Here is a 22,994-nt window from a genome sequence, read left to right as displayed (position 1 = left end):
CGGTTTGTTTGTGTACATGTTGTGATTGAGAGGTCAATGACCTCACCTCTGCAGGATTGATATCTGTGCCTCTGTACCCCCCCCCCCTCCAACCTCTGTTACCAATTAATGATGTAAATAAACTACCTCCGACCGTGTGGTCGGGGCCAGTCCTGAGTTGTATATCTGGGAGTGAAGTCGTCCCTCTCTCTCGTGACCACGTAACATCAATTTGCTCAGTTAACAAAGAGATCAGAGTAGGATTCTTGCATTACTAATAGCTATGAAATGATATATATGGAATAAAGTATACCAAACACCTTGCAGGCTGCTCCATCAATTCTTTACTTCTTTCTTTCTTTCAATTCAGAACATACAAGTCTCTAAGTACTAAAACTCGCTTGAAAGTTTATCTGGGTTGGTACTTAACGTTACATGATAAAAATTAAAATTGTACCAACACAAAGCAACTCCCTCATTATTCATGGCCATATAACGTCCAATTAAATTTAAACCCAGCTGTCATGTTTTAACAATGAACACATGTGATAACATAAAAAAGAACCCTAAAAACACCAACCTCGTTCATGGAGGGAAGATGTCTATTGCTTGTTTACTTTTAACCTACTGACTCCTGCATCTCTTTTTCTCATTTAGTTGTAACCTATCGACTCCTGTATTTCCAGTGTTGAATACATTTGTACATCATATTACATTGATGGCAAACTTTACTGACCTTTGTCCTGAACATGACATAAAGAAAGAAATCAACCTTGTAGATACGACACAGGAAATTGACTGCATTGTGAAATTGGCAAACATGACGCACATGTATACTTGGATTTCTTGAGTTCATTTTTACATGCACTAGTTAAATCCACAACTGCAAAAGGAGCTGGAGTAATAAAAAGTTTATGCTTCCTCACATGTTGAATACATAATGCAGACAAAGTAAAATATTGATAAGTAGAATGAATGAACGTTTTAGGAAGGTCCCAGTACAGCAACTCTCGCCTTGAAGTCATGGGTCTCTAAGGTCATGTTGGGTCTTAAGTCATTGGCCATTAATATGGAAATATGTAATAATCATTTATGATTCTGACGAAGACTACAGTAATTTGATGTATGCCTTACATATTGAAACAAAATCATGTACAGCTAACTACTATACACATGTATGTTAACTGCCAAATAGGGATATGTAATTCATGATCATTGTCTCACCCTTATACTAGTTATAGTCAGAAACTGAAACTTTCTGATTCAAAGATATTATAAATGTGAAATGTATTTATTTTCTTCTTGCTTCATGACACCAAAAAGCAAACATAAACTAAAGAGAACAGGTACAAGTCTTATGTGGCAGAACAGTAAATATGAAGAGTAATGCCTTTCTCCCCACAACCTAATAACTGGAGCACTGAGCTCCCCTCCCTGCATGGTGCTCTACACTGGCTTTATCTTGTTTTGTTATCAACTTTCAGTAACCCCTTCCAACTCTGGGTAGACCTCACGGATCAATACACACGGTAGCGTGGCTTTATTGGCTATTCTGTACGTGGTGCTTGCCTGCGTTCCTGTAACCACTAAGACCAATATCACTGCGATAAATTACACATCCATGCAGCCGTGTGTGTAGCGATGCCTGTGGGAGACTGCACCGTGGACGGGGGAGGAGAGGCTGTAATTACATCGAGCCCAGCCATCAAAGTAATAAGAAAAGGGAAATGCACCATCGCATTTGACAGCCTGTTGTTCTCCAGGGATGGAGGATCACAGGGGAATTACGTCGCTATATCAGCCGTAATGACTGCCATCCAAATTCCTGTATCCATGGAATTAATGATCCATTTTATATCCTCGGTGTGAAATATGATAGTGAGTCACAATCCAATCTTTACGGCATGCTACTGTGGTTCACATGGCTGCAAAATACAGACAGGAACACACCAGTAAAAAGGTAAAAGCAATCTAAATGGTTATCTTTCCTCCAATATCTATATATTTTCCAAGAATGAGAAGAACTTCCACTTGTGTTGTAAAAATTGCAGCAGATGGTGCACGGTATTGAGTATGGAACTTTCTGTTTCATTTGAGTTCTCATAAAGTTGAGTGTTTCTGCATCATAATTCAATCTTTACAGCAAGCTGCTGTGGGCTACAAGCATGCACCCTGCAGTGTATATGAATATAATGTCATGTATGTATAATTTTATATCTGAAGTTCCACAAAAAAATCTGAACTCATGCATACCAAAAGCACATGGTATCTTTCCTTTACATTACCGTTACGTTTTGTTCCTCAAAGAAAGTTACAAAATTGAATGTTATGGAAATTTGTGAATACGACCAGGAAGTGCATTACGACTTAATACAAGGTCGATAACTTAAGAGATACAATAAAATCCAATTTTCCTGTACAGCCTCAAATATCCCATGATATCCCATGGGTACACAGCATTACTCTTAGAAACTCTAAGTGTCATATTCCAGTAATTATATTCAGGCCCTGTTTAGATAACTAGTAGTAGTCTTATTTCTTTTTTTGCACCTCCCATTACCAATCGATTCAAGATTTGATGCATGAAAGACACGTACTAAAAGATGCCCAAAAGGTAATGTCCCAGGGGAGAAGCAAGCCTGAAAATGGCTTATCTGATTTTTACTTTCAATCAATGATTTATAACCTCTCACTCCATGAAGTTCCTCCTAATGATCTTGAATCTCGCGACCTGATAAAAGTTAAAATAATCAAGACAAATGGTTTCCAGGGTATCTGTAACATATGCCGACAAAAGCTGCTTACCACCAATAAAGCACTTCTACCCACAGCTGTCTGCATAATTGCTCGGAAACCTCAATCCCTTTATTCTAGCTATCAACCCTTCCTAATAAATCATGCTGTATCAATTATGTATGATCATCAAGTGCATCTTCCCCCATAGACAAATTACTGCACCCCGAATCGATCACTGTCAGTTCCTGATACTGGAAATAAAAGTTGTTGTGTTTTTGTTACAGACAAGTGCCTCTTACATTTACAGGCATTTGAGTGTAGAATTGATTTTTCTGTCAAATCATCTCATTGTAATTATTTGCCATGCAATTAGAGATGAGGCATTTTCTTTTACATTTTCTTTTTAAACTGAAGGTGGTATTGTTCATCATTTGTAATATTGGCCAAATCTAAGAATCCTATCTTGGTCCTGTAGAAACATTTCCCCATTTGATTACTACTGTGGTATTCTTGATTTGGTGATTCAAAATTCCTCAAATGATAGTACTGATAGAGAATTTCCAGCATTACAGTTTTTTTTTACATACACATCATTTTCAAAATTTTTGCTTAAGATTTTCATTCTAAGTTGTGCATGATGCATCACGTCAAACTTTGCATACCGTAGTTCTACCTGCTCCTCTGTGGCGCAGCAAGCTAAACCATCATAATAACATCAACCCAAACCATCCCCCATGCCTCATTATGTCATCCTGCAGATGGCACCATCTAAACTCAATAAGGAACTCCGCGCACAATGTATTAGCTCCCAACAATGCCAGACCGAACAAGCATTTCGTGCAATTCAATTCCTGTTATGCTCGTTTGATTATTGAGGAGACGAGAACAGAGGTAATATCCCCCGTGGACTTGGTTTCCTCGCAGAGACACCGGCTCGTAACCGGGGTTGTCAGAGTGACAAATGGCGCCATTCTTTCTCCCCTCCCAGAAGTGGGGAACCAGCGATGTATGGTGCGGCGTAAATTGCATTTCCTTTATTTCAACCCGCGCACGGCACCTCAAATTTTCCGGGCGGGCGCCATCTCAGATGGCAATTTGATCTAATCTTATTTTTGCCCATTCTAATCACATTAAGAGATCCGATAGTCATTCCACTGCCCCAAAAACGGCAATCGATTGCAATTGTGTAGCTTCTTCAGCGAATAATTTGTGATGATGCCTTTTGAAAGTGCCGTGAATATCCTCCGAAGACTTCTAAAAGAATACTGATAGGTGTGCATGCCTTTATTACAGCTAATATCTAGGAAGTTTATGACTTAAGCCATGTATAAAACCCATTATGAAACTACCAGAAAATGTTGGTGGTACACAATAAATAATGCTTTTATGCATTTTATATCATAACGACAGCAATTATTACTTGCATAGCTGTAATTCCTTTGTAATGATTCATACGTTTTGTATATTCATTAGATTTGAATCAAAGACCTTCACAGCCACAACTCTGATGGTACAACTATATATGGTAACATTAGCATAGTTTGATGGTATAGCAATTATAGAAAGGTGTGGCAGGGACACCGTACTGCCTCATTAGCCATGGCAGGTGATAGATGTGTTCTATATAAAACACACAGACGGGATGTCATGATAAAACATACATTGCATTACAGTCTGACAAGTTTACATAAGTTAAACAAATGATTCACACAATGGGAAGTTACATGTACATGATACATCAATGTTTGTTCAGATTTGGGGTTCCTATTCACACTGCTATTAGTGTCATTCAGATAAGTTCTAATATGACAGAACAGTGTTCCAATCTACATATTGTATTGTCAGATCTATGCTCATCTGACAAGACCAGTTGCACATCTTTTGAGCAAATGATGATGCACCAAAAAATACATGATGTAGTTACTCAGGCAACTGGATATAATTTTGGAAAATCACATCCAAATGCTTGAGTAACTCTTTTTTAGGATATCTTATTACCTGGATGTCTAACCTTCACTGACGTAAGTGATGCACATTTCTGAATCTATGATTGGGTACATGCAGTTCTAGCCATAAAACATGTGAAGGCTAGAAATAGTAGCAGCCCATGGCCAGGAGGGCGACCATTCTCAGAGGACAGTGGGCAAATGACCAGTTTTAGTAACTGGCTACCCTACTTAGCAAGTATTCACAAATAGCAATTTACCTCCAATAACATGCGGAGGAACAGTCAATGTTAGGACTGTCTCTCATTGAGTGTGTTACTGTTAGTTGATTGGTATACCATGCACGTGTTCCAGACTTGCTATCTGCAGAGATAGTATTGAAAACAGAGCAGATGATAAATGGTTCCAATAGAATTTCTACACAGAGCTCAGTGATGTAATGCACACTGCTGCCTTAGCTTCCTTGGGGGAATACTAACATACTGAATAACATTAAGCCGCAAAACGGCATATGCATGCCGGTAGGATACCAGTTCCTGTATGTTGTTATACTTATAGCAGCTTCTATCATAGCATTATTGGTTCTGGTGACAGGTGTACTTATTCACAGAAATTCAAAAAAATGTACATATGGAAAGCAGCCACCCATTTATTGGTTGAAGTGGTAATTTTGATACACAGCCAGGATATATTTCTGTATGACCTCATAAGAACAGGTATCGTCCCCCTTAACATAAATCGTTATATTGGCTGATTAGGATGTATTGCCTATTGCCCTTCTCTGCCTAACTAACGACCATAGTGATATCACAAAAAAGGCTTTGCTTAGTGACACCCCATTGAACCCGCCAAGTCACAAGACGCATGGGGGTGCTCTGTGGGGAGCCCATTATAGACGGCCATGAATTTTCCATGGTGTCTTGCATCCACTGAGACCCACCAAAGTTCAGCATGGAACAAAATAAAAAGCTGAAGACTTTGACATATCACAGGTGGTGGGGTACAAAAAACTTTTACATCATATAGTAATTACTTGCCTTAAGCAATATTCTGCACAGCAGTACACAGACATGTAACAAATGAGTTAATTACATTTTACTGGAAAAAATCAAATTTGTAAGGATTGTCTGCCAAGCTCATCCTAACTATGGCCAAGAAAAATAATTCCAAGGGGATAGCCATTTTGCCACAACAAATTTTTCAAATCCAGAATCAGTCTTGGGTTTCTAAAAGGGTAAGACATCCATGTCTAACATTACATAATATGAAATAAATCAAGCAACTGGCTTAATTCTCTGAAGAGTGAGATGCTTCAGATAGCATCTGCTGTATTTCATCAGTCATTGACAATGAAAGACTGTGGATACTATCTGAAAACATCTGACTCTGCAGAGAATTAAGCCAGTTGCTTGATTTATTTCATATTAGTACCTAAGGCAGTGTTAGAAATACCCATCTGCTGTCTGCATTTTGCAGAGAAATTTTCTATGTTGCAGAAGAAATGGTAGGATGACAGAATTGCCTCAACACTTCATAGTGGCTAAAGTACAATTGCAACAATCCCATGTCATTTTCATTTGATATCTAGGCAGAGTACTTAAAAATGTAACTATACCTGGCTTCTACTTTTTTCTCACTACAAGGATTTTATCAGGTGACATTTTTTGAAGTTGTCGTCCTCCCACTACTTTTCAAAATGAGAAACAGCCCACTTTTAATCTTATTTCCCGTGTTAGCACTGCTGGATTAACTGTTGGAAGGGTATATAGCCTTCATTCCACTCAACTCTCAGCGGGAACTCCTGACTAAGCTGAAGGCTTACGGAACTGATCACATTCCTTGGCATGCATTATTTAGCACCTTGACTTCCCACACCTGTAATTGCTGTACCTCTAGAATCAGAGCCGGCAGTTCTAAATGAGCATCTCGGAGCCCGCCCGGACACACCCTAACATACATCACAATCCTCCCAATACTGTGCTGTTCATGCTTCCTCTGAGTGGAAATTTAGCACAAATCCAATATGAGATCGCAATCGCATCCCCACAACTCATCATGCATTCAGGTGGAAGGCGGGAGATGAGAAAGGGAGGCTTTCTGTGAAATTAAAGTCAACACTACATTTGTCACTGTAACAATCTGGGAATCCGGGCCGGGTGCGAAAGGATAGCAATTATTGGGAGAGCGCATCTCTCGTTGCAGTCGGAAAACATCACAACCATCCATCAAGATTGAAAGAGAAACGCCTTCTGTGAGACGAAGAAGAGAATGCAGAGGAAGGGGAGATTACATGCCTGACGGTATATTGAAGCCCCATAATTGCATGTTTACGGTTGAAGGCTAAACTTGAAAGAGTGTGATCTGTCATATCCGGCATCGTTATGCGGCATGCGGTAGTTTCCACCGCATTAAGAACCCATTTCAGATTTCCCTTTCATTGAGAGAGAATGCCGGTAAGTGTGGTAATGAAAGAAGGTTCCAAACATGCATGGGAGGTTCCACGTCATAAACCACCAGCCCTAATGCGGGTGTGTAACACTCAATGGATTATTGATTGTCGTAAAAAACATATTTGAAAATTAGTGGTCAGATAAGAAGGCAAATGGATTCTGCATAATTGCTCTTCTATATGCATGCTATTGATTGAGCTCGCAGTGAACAAAATGGTAATTTCTCCAGAGGCTGGAGGTGCAAAAGTATGGCCTTATTTTCATTGTCTGAAGGTATGTTCGTGATATCAAAAGCCACTGGTTTTATTTAATGGTAGTAAGACTCCATGACAAATATTAGACTGCAAGAAGATGAGTTTTGGGAACTTCTTTGCAGACAAATCTTTGATATTTGATTAGGTCTGTCCTTGGTGCTGAAAGTGTGGTGTTTAACTTGCTTCTTGACCATAGCACATTTCCCACTGTTCATACTTCTACACCATCTTACCTGGTCTACTTAACAAAGGTTACAATCAAGATCTATCAGCATTAAATCTCGACTTGTCAAAAATGTGTAACACTAACAGTACTTTGGCTATTCCCAATACTGTCTTACTATGAAAATATTTTTGATAGTTCTAGATTATAATTCATGTACACTAATATAAGCCATAGTAAAATCAATGTAAAATTGGGTATGTGAAGTATGCATACATTCATGCATCAGTAACTGTTGTTTATATGCAGAAGAGCCATGAAATCTTCGAAGATCACTCACTCACTCACTATCCAGGAAGATACATAGAAAAATAGAGAAGCTGGGGTCAGAAAAGCCTCAAAGGAGTTTAGCCACTGGTAACATCTAAAAGCTCTCTGTACATTTTTTAGGGCAGATGCATTCAGGTATCGATTCCGCCATCATAGGCAACCCAGTCATGCACTATTACAATTCCCCGGCTGTACCTTAGATCCTAGCCTGGGAACCTCCGTTCATCAAATCCTACCCAACCAACCAAGGAGCCGTACACAGAGACGCTGACGCCTCATTGGCATTCAGCCCACGGCACGACTGCTGGCCATCCCCGGGCGGGTACCCGGTGCCAAACAGATGCACCTTCCTGCCGCCGGGCCGGCCAGCAGATAATAATAAAGCTCAGTAGAATTTTGATTGCCAATTTGACCCAGTAGCACGGATCAAGACCAAATAGTAGCCCTAAGCCCCCGGTTCATGACGTCTGGCTCCCACTAAGCCTCCCCTCCATCATCAATACAGGACGGAATTAAAGGACCGGTAAGTATGATTTATGGACATGTCACAGGGAAAGTACCACCTTCCTGCAAGGCAGAAGAACTTCCCGATGAGAACAAAGTGGAGAAGTATTTGACCACGTATTGGACGCCACTGCCACTGGAAATTAATCACGGCTCTTACAGAAATGCTGCCGGCAAATGGATTGCCCTATTATCGGACCTTTTGGTTGTGATATGCTCATCCTGATGCATAATGCAGGGTGCGGTGATATCAGAATGTAAATAGCGTCCACAGGAAATTTGTCAATGTTCCCGGGGTAGATAGTTAGGATAGGAATTACTGTGATGAATAGCGGGGTTGTTGGCAATTTCACCCCTGTCGTTGTATGATGATATAACCTGCCCATTTCCAGTGACAGCGCAACCTGATTGGCTACGGTGTCGGAATACAGGATAACGCCAGGATAACGTAAAATCCCGAAGATGAACAGACTTGGAGATGGCTGACAAACAACAATCTTCAATTTCTAACATGATATCATGTTATACAAGACATTCAGATTCATATCACTGTATTCATATACTGCTGTGCATTAACAATGACTGAAACATTTCATCATAAGATATAAAAATGCCTACAGCCTCATCCTGTAATACTGTAAGTCACACTACTAGAAGACATACGGAGTGCATCATACCATCAGTCCTACCTGCATGGGTGGAGGTGGCATCCCCGGGGGAGGCATCCCCCCTGGAGGGGGCGGCATGGGGGGGAAGTTTGGGTCGAACGGCGGTCGGAGATATCTCCCGGGAGGACCTGGCGGAGGGGGTGGCCCTCTCATCATGGGCATGGGGCCTCTCAGGGGAGGGGGTCCGCGCACCAGGGGGAGGCCAGGTCCTGGGGGGCCTCGAAATCTGGGTGGGGGCATCCGGTTGAGAGGTGGCCTAGAACAAAGGGAACAGTGTGGTTTTTAAAATGATTAAATATTTGCAATGATATTTATCACTCTATAATAATGATGACCGTATTCCATTATTCTATCCAGAATTTGCATTCCGTGGCACCACCATGTTCTTTCTAATTTACATTTATACATGTATCCTTTATGTATATCCAGTCATATTATTCTACCAATAATTATTATGACTGTCAATAAACTCACTGAATTTTCATACTACTGGTAGTACTACATGTCTCACTGTCACAATCATAGAAACAAAGACAAGAGAGTTTCCATTCTAATCTCCAAATTTCCTTCTGTCTGTATGAAAATATTTGTCGACTTAATTCTGTAATAAACCCTAATGAAAACAGACAGTGGAACTGATTAACTAAATCCTTTTTGCCAAAAGATTTCATACCACTCACATTCTAATGCATTGCGTGTCAAACAGTGCAATGTTACTGAATATAACCAACCATCCCTCTGTTGATGAATGCAACTGCAAACAATTCTAATATATGACCATCAAGACTCTCGTAACATGTGTATTAGTCAAAACAACAGATAATCACTCTGACGGAGCACAATGAACTCATGATAACAGTCCTAATGGCTCCATGATCACCCTTTGCCTGCCTGTTCATTTCTCCATCTCAAACATCTCTTCATCTCATTCCAAATGGAGAAAATCCCCAGCCCCGAACATCAAAGCATCCTGCCCTTCACATTTCAGCGCTATCTCCTGCCCTTTCACCAAAAGATGTGCTAAGCAAGGCTGCCCATTCTACCATCAAATTCATTTCCAAGCCGAGAAGCTCATTGATTGTACTTTCATCCTCCAGTGCAACGGCCGCCAAAATCAATCCCTTGTCCATTTGCCTTTAGTGTCTTCCTATTACATGATACATGCCGGATTGATGCCATGAAAAAACTTGCGATTGGAGAAGAATATCATATGTGTTTTAAGAACAGGGCAGGGTTGATAAACTCAAGAATACAACTGGAAAGCCTTTGATTTCGTTTACACCAAATAGTTAAAATTACAAAATATACATGTTGTATCAAACCACAACCATACAGGATACCTTAAACAATAGTCACTTTATCCTACACAGGAAATAATAACAATGCTACTTTATTGTCTCGAGTAAATAGACTGAGGACAGCCCTTCCTCTACACAAGCATTATCCAAAAGCTACCACTACATCATCTACTGTACTTTCCAACGAAGTACCCTCGATATCACATGCCAAAACCACATGCCACAACTACAGGTACCAAAATCAACATCTACCGCTCAATTTGACAAAAAGTGATAATACTTCCCACCTTGCCCATAGGTATTGCTTAGACCTGAAATTCAGGATAGAAGCAATCAAAACATCAAACATTGCTGCTGGAAAAATCCCTCGCTTCTCCTTTGTCCCCAGCATTTAAGAGTCCCCTGCCAGGTATGTCCAATATGCAACAGAAAATATGTGGAGGTCCTCCAGCCCGTTCAGAGCTTGCAGCATCAGTGGCGGCAAGCCTTAACAGAGCAGGATCGGCTGTAAGCCCACTGAAGCATGGTTTATGAAGACGGTGCCGCCGGAGTCTCCACGCAGCTCTCAGCCATTTAATAATTCATAATTATAGATGCTCCACGCTTAATTTGATATTCAAAAGCTTACGCTCGCATTGGACGTACTTAGCAAGGTTATGTTTCGAGATAATGGATTATTGATTGGAGGGCTACCCAGCAGCGTGAGGCTGGCCATTGGTGGTGGGGCAGTGTGATTAGACTGCATAAGTTGGGCAGGCCGTGATAAACACCCCTGGCGAGGTAACATCACGCCCCGAACGTCTAGATCTTGAATATGGCGACACGATTGGAAATATAATGAGGTGGGAGGCAATGTCAACGTGGGTGGGGAATATTGGCAATCAAACAGGGCTTCATAATGTCACCTGGGTTACGCACGAGGAAATGGGCAATTTGTACAGGTGATAACTGACGTAATGGCGTACAAACTCAGCACTGGCTCGCCCCAATGGGCAAGGGAGAAACAAGTGAGTATTTTCAATCAATCGTGCAAAGCTACGGGAAGCCGCCATCTTGAACTCGTGACCAACATAATAGATGTTCGGTTACAAAAATTGGGCGATAGGCGTACCTGAGTCCCCTCGGACCCCCCATCGCAGGCCCTCTGGGTCTCTGGGCTTGCTCCTGTGGTGCTCCATCAGGTCTAGACTCCGCAGGAACCTCCGTTTGCTGCGTATTTTGCGTGGCTTCACCTTCCTTAGCTTGCTCTCCCGCCATGATGAATCTCGCCAAATCTCGCCCTTGGCGAGATAACCCGAGACTTATAGTAACACGAGCATATCATTCAGAGCAAAAAAATATGTTTCGAAAAAATTATTTGTATCTATAAAATTAGCACATTTTACCATACAAATATATTAAATACACTTTGTAAAGTCTATTCATATACAATTATCTCGCAGTTTTTCTGATATTGTTCTATCTTATGAAAGGAAGTGGCAGTATTTTGTGCTACAAATATACTACTACATATTTTTGGTATCATGTGATGACTACTAGATTGAGTCATATGCAACAGGTTTAGTTTCTGTTTTCTGGGGATTTCAACCTGTTTTGACGCCAGTTCTGTGGGTTTTACTTGCAGATGAATTCTGAACGTCCTCTCCGATCGGTGGTTGAGGACATCGTGCCTCCGCCTGACGTAACGTTCGCCCCTCAGCGCACCGACCTGACCGGCCCGCGGTCGCCGACAAGGGGGATGGGTGGGAGGGAGAGCCAGCCTCTGCTCGGTCGCGATCATGAACATCACGATTTTGAGAACCATTTTCCTGACGACCCCGTCTTCATGGACGTTATACGTTCCGCAGACGTTGCGATAGAGAACGGCATTTATCCCGAGATCATCTACCAGGGCTCCAGTGGTAGCTATTTTGTGAAGAACGCAGAAGGGGTAAGTACAACACAAGCGGTGTAAGTAACGTTACACGATAAGTTGTCTGTTTACATTTCATTAACCCAGAGTGATGTACTAGTAATAGTTTCACATGTGCTACCTGTTCCTTATTATTTGGCATAAATCACCATATCAATATATTGTTGATCTTTGCCATACCCATAATTAATTAAGTGTAACGCTACTCTAACGCTACTAACGTTACAGGTGATCTATTTTTATCTGTAACATATGGGGGTCGTATTCACAGCTAAGTAACGTTACATGTAACGTTACATTTACAAATTTTAAAAATTTAATGTTAATGATATTCTGTAGGTGCATTCATGTAAAAAGAGTGGTACCTGTTTTAGTACACTGATATGAATGCTTGGTAATATTATGTTTAGATTTAGAAGTTTACATGTAGTCATTCATTTTAATTACATGTTTGAAATGTCATGATGGTATGAACTGTTGATTATATTTTAATGTTGAACTTAAAGTTTGAACTTAAACATTAATCAATACCATTTGAAACTCATATAGCTTAAGACAAAGATATAAGTTACTCATAGTCATATGATATAGACTGGATTTATAACCTGCTTTTTATATGCACCAAAGATGGAGATGCTCCAATTTTATTTGATAGTAGCTTAAATGAAATTGTACATGTCCTGGAAGGAGGTTAAGTCCATGTGAAGATTAAAGAAGTAAGGAATCCAAAGATATGCTAAGAAGCCTTAATAAACAAGCCTAACAAAAACAAAAGTTCATTGTTCTAGCCAACCATGTACTATTTGTAGAGCCATGATGTTATCTACAGTCCAAAGGGCATTGCACTGCATTGACCCTAAGGCCACACCAATTTAATTTGTTGGTTCTCGGATTTTTTCAGAAAAAATATGAAGCGACAGGGCGAAAAAAATAAAAATAAAAACAGGTCTAGGCATCCTATTATAGGCTTAAATGCTATGGAATGAGCCATGAAGTCAACACAAAAGGCTGGGTTAAAATTTAAACATTGAATTTTGAACTTTTAATCAAACCACTGCAATGATAGATGGGAAAACTGTAACAACTAGGAAGAAAAGGACTTTCCTCAACTGTTGGGGGCAAAACATGAGCATTTTCAGTTGATTCAGGACCAGAATCAATTTTTTTTTTTTTTGGCAAATCAGAAAACCAACAAATTAAATTGGTGTGGCCTAAACTTTGTGTTAATATTTTATTGATTGTTGTATTGACTGTGTACATTCTTTGTACAAAACATCAAACAAGTTTGTTGTCCCATGTTTGATATTTTTCGTATATACATAAGAAAATATTTTTTCCATATACGAAAAAATTTCAAAAACAATTTGTGTTTATATGACAATACAATGCACTTTTTGGTCATTGATATTGTAACCTACATTGTAGAAGCTTAGGGTTGAAAAGTTCATGTACCTAGATGTGTAATTGATATCATAAGCTTTATGTTGTAATCTGTTGTAATGATAGATGTGCTGGTTCAAAGTTGTGTCTGCTTTAAAGACCAGGTGCTCATCATTATCATATCTTGTCATGCCAGATGCTGTAAACTTCTGAAGTTCATGTCCCTATCATGTCACTCACAATTAAGATGGTTTCTCTCTGATGTTCATTCAAGATTCCCAACTGAGCCATTGTCAACCCTGTTAGCTGTAAATGCCTGACTCTAATGTACTTACTCATGTTAAATATTTATCACATAAGTATACCTGAGTTGGATGCTCTTTGAATTCCATCACATGTTAAATGGCTTTTATACACATTTGCAACTTGAAATTTGCAGGCCAAATTGAAATCAAGAAGCTGATGTCTACATCATGAGTCATTGATCAAGTATTGTTGTATACTTCTCGCAATTGATTCAATTGATTAGATGCCTGTGCATGTGTTGCAACCTATAGGGGCTCTAATGTCGGGTTGATGGTGTTGTTTCCCAAAAGGTAATTTATTAATGAATGCATGATCAGTGCATTCTGGGATTGTTTAGAGGGTGCATGTTGTATTTGGAGATTTTTGAAGTCAAGAGTACTGAGTCTGATGCCATATTTTGTGTGCATGCGACTATTGGGGACCTTATATTAAAGTACAATAATTTCCTTTATAAAAATTGCTGTCTATTGGAAAACAGCTCCCTCCTCCTAACTTAAGTAATCCTTTAATCAGTAGCATTCTAATATTGTGCCTACCTACATACCCACATTCATACAAGCTTGCAAAATTTTTAATATTACCTGCTCACTCTAATATGAATGCACCATCAGGATGCTTCATGTCCCTGGCTTGGCAGAATACCAAGGAATATCATGATCAGCAGACACACGCTCATTTTAACCTAATTGCAAAACCTTTTTTCACTCTACCAATAGAGTATTACTAATTTGAGTTTCTACTGTAACTTTGATGGTGCAATTTAAGCTTCATGTAATTATTATGACAACATGCACCATAAATTCAAGACAACTACAGTCCAGCTCCAAGTAGTAACCAGCATTTTTAAGGACAACACCAATTTTTAAGGAAAATGCCAGTTTTTTTAGCTATGGTATAGGGTAACACCAATTTTTAAGAGCAGCTCCAACTTTTCACCACAATAAAATGTGTACCTACATTGTACGTGTTATTAAAATGCTGTCAGATTCACACAAAAGTTTATCTAGACTACTTTCAATCCCACATGTTGAGATGTGATGACTGCAAATTATGACTTTCCAAACATTGGAGACAACATTATCCATCATTCAGCTGATTAGCTAGTGCAAAATATGTACATTGTAAATGTTTTTACAACACAAGCAACTCCGATCCCTGCATCATGTCTTGTAGCCCTAATTCATCACAAATCTACATGTGTCTACACAGGTTTTATAAAGCTCATACATGCACATGTGCTAAATCATATAAGTCCTTTGGGAATTCCATTTGAAGAGTGATTCATTTTATGACCTTTTCACTAGATAATGATCAACTTGATATTAAAGTTTACAGCATGCTGGGTTTTATTATGTTCCAGAGCTTTTTCAGTCGTGTGCTGATCCTAACAGATACTGTCAAAGAGATTGTTCCAATGATCTTTAACGTTCTTCACGCTTGTCCCTCTGACATTATACGCCATTCTCCGTACTCATGCGCTATCAGGTCATACCTTTCAGAAAAGGTTAGACAGCTAATTAATTATCTTGAATAAAGTTGTCTCCAGGTGTATAGCAACTGTTTTGGTTGACAGGCAAATTGCTTTGACTATTTTACATCACATATTTTCATTTTGCAAATAGATAATGACATTCATTTGCATTTTGTAAAATTCAAATCATCCTTAAAACTTTTCAGCACCAAGGCCAGCCTTTTACTGTGTTGGTGACAAATCATCTACTCGGACTATTTCAATTTTTTGCCACCAAAAGAGTCTAAGTCTTTATCTTATTCCTAATATTTCAACTTGTAATATTTTTCCTACTTATATTGTAGAATAAGAATCATACTGTCCTATATACCATCATGACTTCCCACGCCTGTGCAGTGGAGCTACAACACACAATCAATGTCTGTGCAAAGTAATCTAGAACCGCTGGCTCCACCAGGGTAAACAAATGCCGCTATAGTCTGGAAAGTTTGGTCTGTCCACTTGACCCCCGGCTGTTGCCCGTCTGTGCGTAACACGACGGCGCCGGCTTCATCGGGGAGAAAACGACAGTCTCACCGTCTCTTAATATCCTCATTTTTCACCTACCAGATGGGATGTTCTGGAAATCCTTCCTGTTTTTTCTAATATCAGATATCCTCAGGCTGTATTTCTGAATTTCATTTCACGTGTACCGTACATGTATGTATGTGGTTCTGGGTGTTATTTTGCATACCTCAAACAACTTTGTGAATAATGCTTGTTTCCATGCAAGCATGTGAGTAACATTAAAACTCATAACCTACTATATTGGAGACCATTCTCAGTTGTTTTGGATCCTGAGGATTGAAAGCAGAACTTGCTATTTATTTTGTTATTCAGTAGTTTAATTTCTGTTTGTCTAAAAATGCAAGTGTTATGTACATAGCATGGTGGGACATAGGATATTAAATGACAGTGTAATTTTAACTCTCAAGAGGTGATATAATGTTTCTTGAGAAATGCATTATTCTTTGTTTGCAATGCCCTCAAGATTTATAATAAATTTGAATTACTTATGAACCATATTTGAGTAGCACAAGCTGCACAACCAATATCAGAGGAATAGATGGGGGTAGAAATAGAAAGGGAAAAACAACCTAAGCTGAAATCAAGCCCAAACTTGGTTCTAGCTAAACAATCAGATCTGAGGCAGGGACCTGAATATATTCTGTGTGATCATTTTCTTCTTTTTAAGGAAACAACAATCTTGTATAGGGAGTATCAATGAGGAAACTAATTATTAAAATTACAAGGGAGAGGTTAATTGATGTTCTATTTTATTGGTGAAAATAAGGAGATGTGTGATGATATATTTGTCCTCTCCTCACAATGATGAATGAAATACGTGCAGATCTAATAAATTCCGTGCACATGCTATGGAGGTGATAACTCATCTCCCATATGGCAAACTTTTCTCCCAAGATAAATGGGGTTACTTTGTTTCTTCCCACTGAATTGCTGACATGCGTTCCTGGTGTCATCCATTCTCATTTACTCCTGGTTAGGGGAATCATTACTGTGTTTCACCCTCCTGAAAAGTGCTGCCAAATGTTAGTACGCGGCGGCCCCGCGCGTGCCCTCTCCCCGCCGATCGTGTCGCGGTGCCGGCGCCGGAGACGTGCCGCATGCCCAAATTTCCATTTGTTGTAATTTGAGAATTGATCTCGGCGCGTAATTTATCGAATGTCATTGATTTTGAGATTAGTTTCCCGCTCGGCAGGCCTCAGGTGGTGGGGAGGGTCAAGTTAGATCAGAGGTGTGAACAGGGTGTCGGGATGGAGCCAATATTGCCAGGATTTATGAGTTTCTCCACCAGTCTATTGAAGTATTCTCCCAACTGAGTGCATCCCTGCTACACAGTAAGGATGATATAGCAAGATATATATACAAGTCTTGTATACAACTTATCTGTTAGGGATAGGCACCAGTTCGGCTGGACCGGTTTAAACTGGTACAACATGCAAAGAACCGGGTCTGGTCTGGATAAGAACTGTATCCAGGAGCTTTTACCTTTCATCTTATACATTTGCAGTACAAACAGTGAACAGGATGATTCATTTTGGACCTCTTGACAAGGCTCTGTCTGTGGTGCTGAAATGTTGGTAATTGTTTTACATGTGTGAAAAAACTTTTTCGGAATGGTTCAACAATCTGAAAGATTAATTAAATATCATTGCTTGAGCATGTATTAAGCTTCATAGGTTGTTACCAACTGTGTAATACTAGTATACAATACCAACACTTTTGAGGAACAAGTGTTTTTCTGTTTCACTGCCTTTCACATAATCCTTATTCACATTATACTGAAATAATTGCTTCCACAGTTACTAATGCAACATAGTTGCATACAACATTGATCTTTTCTTGTAATAACATTGCATTACTTCTAGCTTATACTTGCCGTGGCCTACTAAAACTTCGCAGGGTAAGGGTTAAACAAAACTTCTTGGATAAAAGTCTTGAGCCAGGAAATAGCCTTCCAAGTGCATGTAGTTACTGAAAGTGTGCAGGAATTGAAGTGTGTACAGTACAGGGGCCTATTTAGATGCCTATCACTCTCCCAACTGTTTAACATGCAACAGGGTTCCTGTTGACAAATTGACCCAGAAGTGTGGTTCATTTATGGAAGTAGTGCTTATTGATGGATGCTGATGATATAGACCCACAAACACAACCTCCAGGGACAATGTAATATAACTTCTGCACAGCTCATGTAGATCACGTCCCCTGGCATATAGGACAGGGCCAAAAGTCACGGCATGGATGATGCCATTGATACACAGTATAATGTATGTATTTAGTTCAATCCGTGATCAGTCCCTATCAATTGCATGTTTGCACACATTGTAATGGCGCCAGTTGAACTACATGTATGCCATTGTATGGTATTCTAGTGCATCAGTAGTTACTAGACTGTAGTTATTGTATTGCTAATGTTTAAAGAAGACCAGTTGATCATCAATATTGTAAGCTTGAATGATTACTTTGAACTTTGAACGTTTCATCTAAGGCCACACCAATTTAATTTGTTGGTTCTCGGCTTTTTTCAGAAAAAATATGAAGCGACAGGGCGAAAAAAAATAAAAATAAAAACAGGTCTAGGCATCCTATTATAGCCCCAAATGCTACAATATGAGCCATGAAGTCAACAAAAAAGGCTGGGTTAAAATTTAAAGTACAGATTTTAAACTTTTAATCAAACCACTGCCTTGATAGATGGAAAAAACTGTAACAACTAGGAAGAAAAGGAATTTCCTCAACTGTTGGGGGCAAAATATGAGCATTTTTGAGTTGATTCAGAACCAGAATCTTTTTTTTTTTTTTTGCAAATCAAAAAAAAATGAAGAGGTGAATCCGAGAACCAACAAATTAAATTGGTGTGGCCTAAGCAGCAGTTATTTCAAAAGTTTTGTTTACTTCTTAGCAAATCTGCATGATATCTCATGACACAAAGCAATCTATGCTACACATTCTATCCAATTTTCCCAAAAGAAAGTACTTTCCAAATGTCTCATGTTATAACCTAAAATGTGCTTTTGGTGTCTGTACTGTGAACAGTAACTGTGTGCCCCTCCAAGATAAAGCTGCTGGCAATATACAGTTGCTGTTCAGTCATCCAGAAGTCGCAATGTTGGCCTGCCCCACCGTTTCAATTATAGTGTGAGAAAATTGGATTTCTATCTGTGCAATCTTGCCAGGCAGGAGGAATTTGCGCTGGAAAAGTTTAATCTGTTCACAGCCCAACTTGTATGAGGTAGGGGGCTGGCTTGGGGCAGAAGAGTGATTGTATTTGACCTGAGGGGAACTACAGATGTAGGTGTCATTTACGGCTTATAATGTTACAAGTCAGGAAATCTTTATTACAAAAGGTCAGGAAGGGATGGATGAGGGGGTATGGATCTATTTTGGTGCATAAACAACATCATCTGAGGGACTTGAGCCATGGATTTCAAAAGATAACCCCTGAAACTCTACAGCTACATAGTTTACCTTGATGACCAACCACAATATCATGCAACCTTTGTGGCTCATTAATGTCCTCATCTGAGCAAGATCTGTATCTCAGTCTGTATAGACTGTATACATGTAACTGCCCTTCGGCATAACACCAGCTTCACATGTACAGGCAGTGCAAATTGCTTTTATTACACTGAAAGACCTGTCACACCTAGTTAGCATTGCTTAAAGCTATCTATTGATGATGAACTGTACTTGGTAGCGAGTTCCTCTCCACAGTTGTTCTAGGAATAAACAAATTTTTGGAACACAGTTTTTGGTTGATAACTCTGGACTACACATATATATGTACTTCTTGCCTAAGATTATAACCATTTTCCTCTGTGTTTGTGCAGAAAAAGATCGGAGTGTTCAAGCCCAAGAACGAGGAACCCTACGGACACCTGAACCCCAAGTGGACCAAGTGGATGCAGAAGATCTGCTGTCCGTGTTGTTTCGGGCGCAGCTGCCTGGTGCTGAACCAGGGCTACCTGTCCGAGGCCGGCGCCAGTCTGGTCGATCTCAAGCTACAGCTGAATGTTGTCCCTAAAACTAGGGTAGGTAGGAACAATGTACCAGTATTTCACATGCACACTGGTCCATATCTATTTATCATAACTAACATACATGTAGCCACTGGCCCACAACCACATGTACAGACACAAGAAGATTTTTCTCGGTATATGAACTGTTTCTCTTCCAAATCATATGCTGTGCAAGGTTGTAAATTTCATTTCTCATTTAAGAAAGATAAAATTCATTTCCATACTTGATACTGATTCCTAGTGAGCTCTTCAGTGACTATAGCTATATAAGCTATTGTATAACACTAACAGTTTTTATGTGCAACACATTTGGTTGGTCGACAACTTGTTGGATCCATTCCCGTGATCAAAATGACTGTCAGGCTTGTCCAAGTCAATGTTTTGATCATTGTGAATACATGATGATGACTTGCAGAGAATAGCTGATATTTATTTATATAATAATAGTTTTTATTTTGATACTTGTTTTATGATACATATGTTCTGTTTTTAATATCACCCAATTCAACAGAGTGTACATTAATAATCTGATCAAGATGCTTCAATCCTTGTACCTTGACATCTTGTCATCTATACAACATGATATAGATCTATATTACCCCACCATGATTGTCTTGCCTATTGATTATATGAAGGGCTACAGGTTTTTCTCCACTCTGATTCATCTTGTACTGATAAGAGAAAGTTTTTGGCACTCCTCTCTGCTGTAACTTTCCGATGGACAGATGTAATCTGGAGGATTAATGGCTAATGCAGGAGATACCTTGATACCTCATCCCTCTCCCTTACGTCTAAGCCCTGATGTAAATCTCATTCATGTTGTTCTTAACTCTCCTCCATCTCCGCATTCATCAAGTCTGCACCAAAATTCCACGGTTTCATCCCCCCCGTAAGATTAATGCCGATTGGCCGGAGTAAGCATGTTATCAATCATGACGGGAACCGCGTCCTTTCCCTACGCCTTACGGAGGGTTTGATCACGCTTTTTCATCTCACTTTCGCTGGCTGGATGTAGACATGGCATTTGTCACCAGGCAAGCAATTGCGTGGGAAACTTCCTCTTATACATCATAGTGTTCGATAAGGTAGCTTTTTTTAAAGAAAATAGTCGCAGCAAGGAAACAGTACATTCATCTTACACTGATATCTGTGACTTGGTTTCCTCTCTGCCATAATAAGATTCGTTAAGCATCAGAGTGAACTGGAACAGACGTGCTTTTGTTACAGCAAGGGATGAAGTTTTCCTGGGGTAGAACGTACATATTTTATTTGAAAATACATTGTAGTTGCAAAGGAGACATGAATTAAGGTTGAAATGTAACAATATGGATACAGGATGGGTAATCTTCAGTAAGAAAGTAGAACATACAAGGTGACCCATGCATGTTTCCTGCTCAGTTTGATTTTCATGTGATTTGTACTTGCTGAGCAGTTACCAGTACCAACATGCTAGGGACTCCATGCATAGATCAACATGTTTAGCCTACATTACTTTCCATGAATATATCAACCTTCTCAGACAAATAATGATAAACATAAGTTTGACCAAGGTTGCATGGAGATATGCGAAACAATTGCAACTTGTCCCAATTAACTCACAAACCAGCCTGATTAGCTTTGAAAGCCATCAACACGTTGCCCATTAGTCCGTGTTTCAGTCAATCAATCGGTGGAATTGATTGCCAAGTGCATGTCTGTCAAAGTAATGAAACGGTGAATTGGTGATGTGCAGTCGTCCTGTCAGTCAAGCTGTCGCCGCTGTCAGAGATAGGATCATCAACTGAAACAGATACATGGAGTAATCAGATTTAAAAATTGGGAGAGGGCACCTACTACCACTTGTCTTTAACTGCAAATTTCTACATGTCCTCTGTAGCTTATGATCCAATACAAAGTGCAAACTGAAGGAAATTATTCACATGAAACCCTGTAAAAAAATGGTGTCCCTATCTACCAGTAGTATTACTACCACTCATTCTAATACCAACATTATTCATGTCATGATGTGCTATATCCCTAACAATGATGATGCTGTAGTTACATCTATACTCACTAAACCCTGATGCACTAATGAAGCTCAATATCTAATAATTTGATACACAGCACATCCTTGATGAAGGCATAATCAATGAGAGTCTTCCCCACCTCTTCCAATTGCTCAATACAGAAGTGATTTCACTTTCCATGGCAGTCCACTGGGATTGAAAATAAGATATGCTATCCGAAGTGAAGTCAAGGAATTGACTTTAAAATCTGATAATCAGATTTCCCTTGATGTCAGTAGGTTACGTCAATTGTATTTTTGGGAAGTTAACTAGTTTTAGTATTTAATCTTCATCATGCCATGGGTCCAAGAAATGTCTGCACCCAAACGTGAAGTGAATGTAGCAGAAGTCGGCAGTGTGAGGGGCAAAATTCCGGTAGTGTTCAAGTCAGGGTAGGGTTGGTCACCTTTGCACAAACACTTTGTAAAAAAATCACTAGCTTTTAACAGTGTCTGTTGGTTTCTAAGAGACTGACCTGGAAATATCAATCTGGAAATGTAAGATGTAAGTTTTGCACTGCTAAGGAAAGCTGCCAGGAGGCCTAAAATGGACCTTAACCTTAATATTCCCAGGACCTACCCACACACCAGATATCATCACAATCCATCCAGTTTCTTCAGTTATGCGGACTACAAATATGAACACACACACGAGCACACAAAATATACATCCTTTTTCCTGGGGGTAACTACATGTAGTAGTAACTCAGTGAGCAGACATGCCAGCACTCAAGTCACACCACCAGTTATTTCCCGTCAAGGAAAGATTAACAAAATCTTCTTCTGTACATTGATTGTACACAGGTGGTCAAGCTGGCCAGCGAGACATTCAATTACAACGCCGCTGACCGAGCAATTTCCCGGACAAAGAAATCCCTCTCGGAGCGCTTCCCAGACAAGATTGGGCGACACATCCACAGAGTGGGCCTGCCCCCCAAGGTAAGGTAATCTGGGTCTTAGGGCAGGTCGTATG

General features: G+C 39.7%; 2 protein-coding genes across 2 annotated transcripts in view; one reads left to right on the top strand and one right to left on the bottom strand.

Annotated features, from left to right (window-relative positions):
* LOC109463202 (transcription elongation regulator 1-like) overlaps positions 1-11,630 on the bottom strand; it is a 54,529-nt gene extending 42,899 nt beyond the window's left edge. The window contains 2 exon segments of the mRNA XM_019759922.1: positions 9,052-9,286; positions 11,440-11,630. Of these exon segments, the coding sequence (XP_019615481.1) occupies positions 9,052-9,286; positions 11,440-11,585 (381 nt within the window). The 5' untranslated portion in view covers positions 11,586-11,630.
* Positions 11,631-11,827: 197 nt separating this feature from the next.
* The window catches only part of LOC109463204 (phosphatidylinositol 4-kinase type 2-alpha-like), a 25,494-nt gene continuing 14,327 nt past the window's right edge, over positions 11,828-22,994 (top strand). Inside the window, exons 1-3 of the mRNA XM_019759923.1 lie at positions 11,828-12,258; positions 19,789-19,989; positions 22,826-22,960. Coding sequence (XP_019615482.1) covers positions 11,953-12,258; positions 19,789-19,989; positions 22,826-22,960 — 642 coding nt within the window. The 5' untranslated portion in view covers positions 11,828-11,952. The remainder of the gene's footprint in view (positions 12,259-19,788; positions 19,990-22,825; positions 22,961-22,994) is intronic.

Source organism: Branchiostoma belcheri, unplaced genomic scaffold (assembly GCF_001625305.1).
Source record: "Branchiostoma belcheri isolate BF01 breed outbred unplaced genomic scaffold, Haploidv18h27 scaffold123, whole genome shotgun sequence".
NCBI lineage: Eukaryota > Metazoa > Chordata > Leptocardii > Amphioxiformes > Branchiostomatidae > Branchiostoma > Branchiostoma belcheri.
This window is presented reverse-complemented; position numbering and strand designations above follow the sequence as displayed.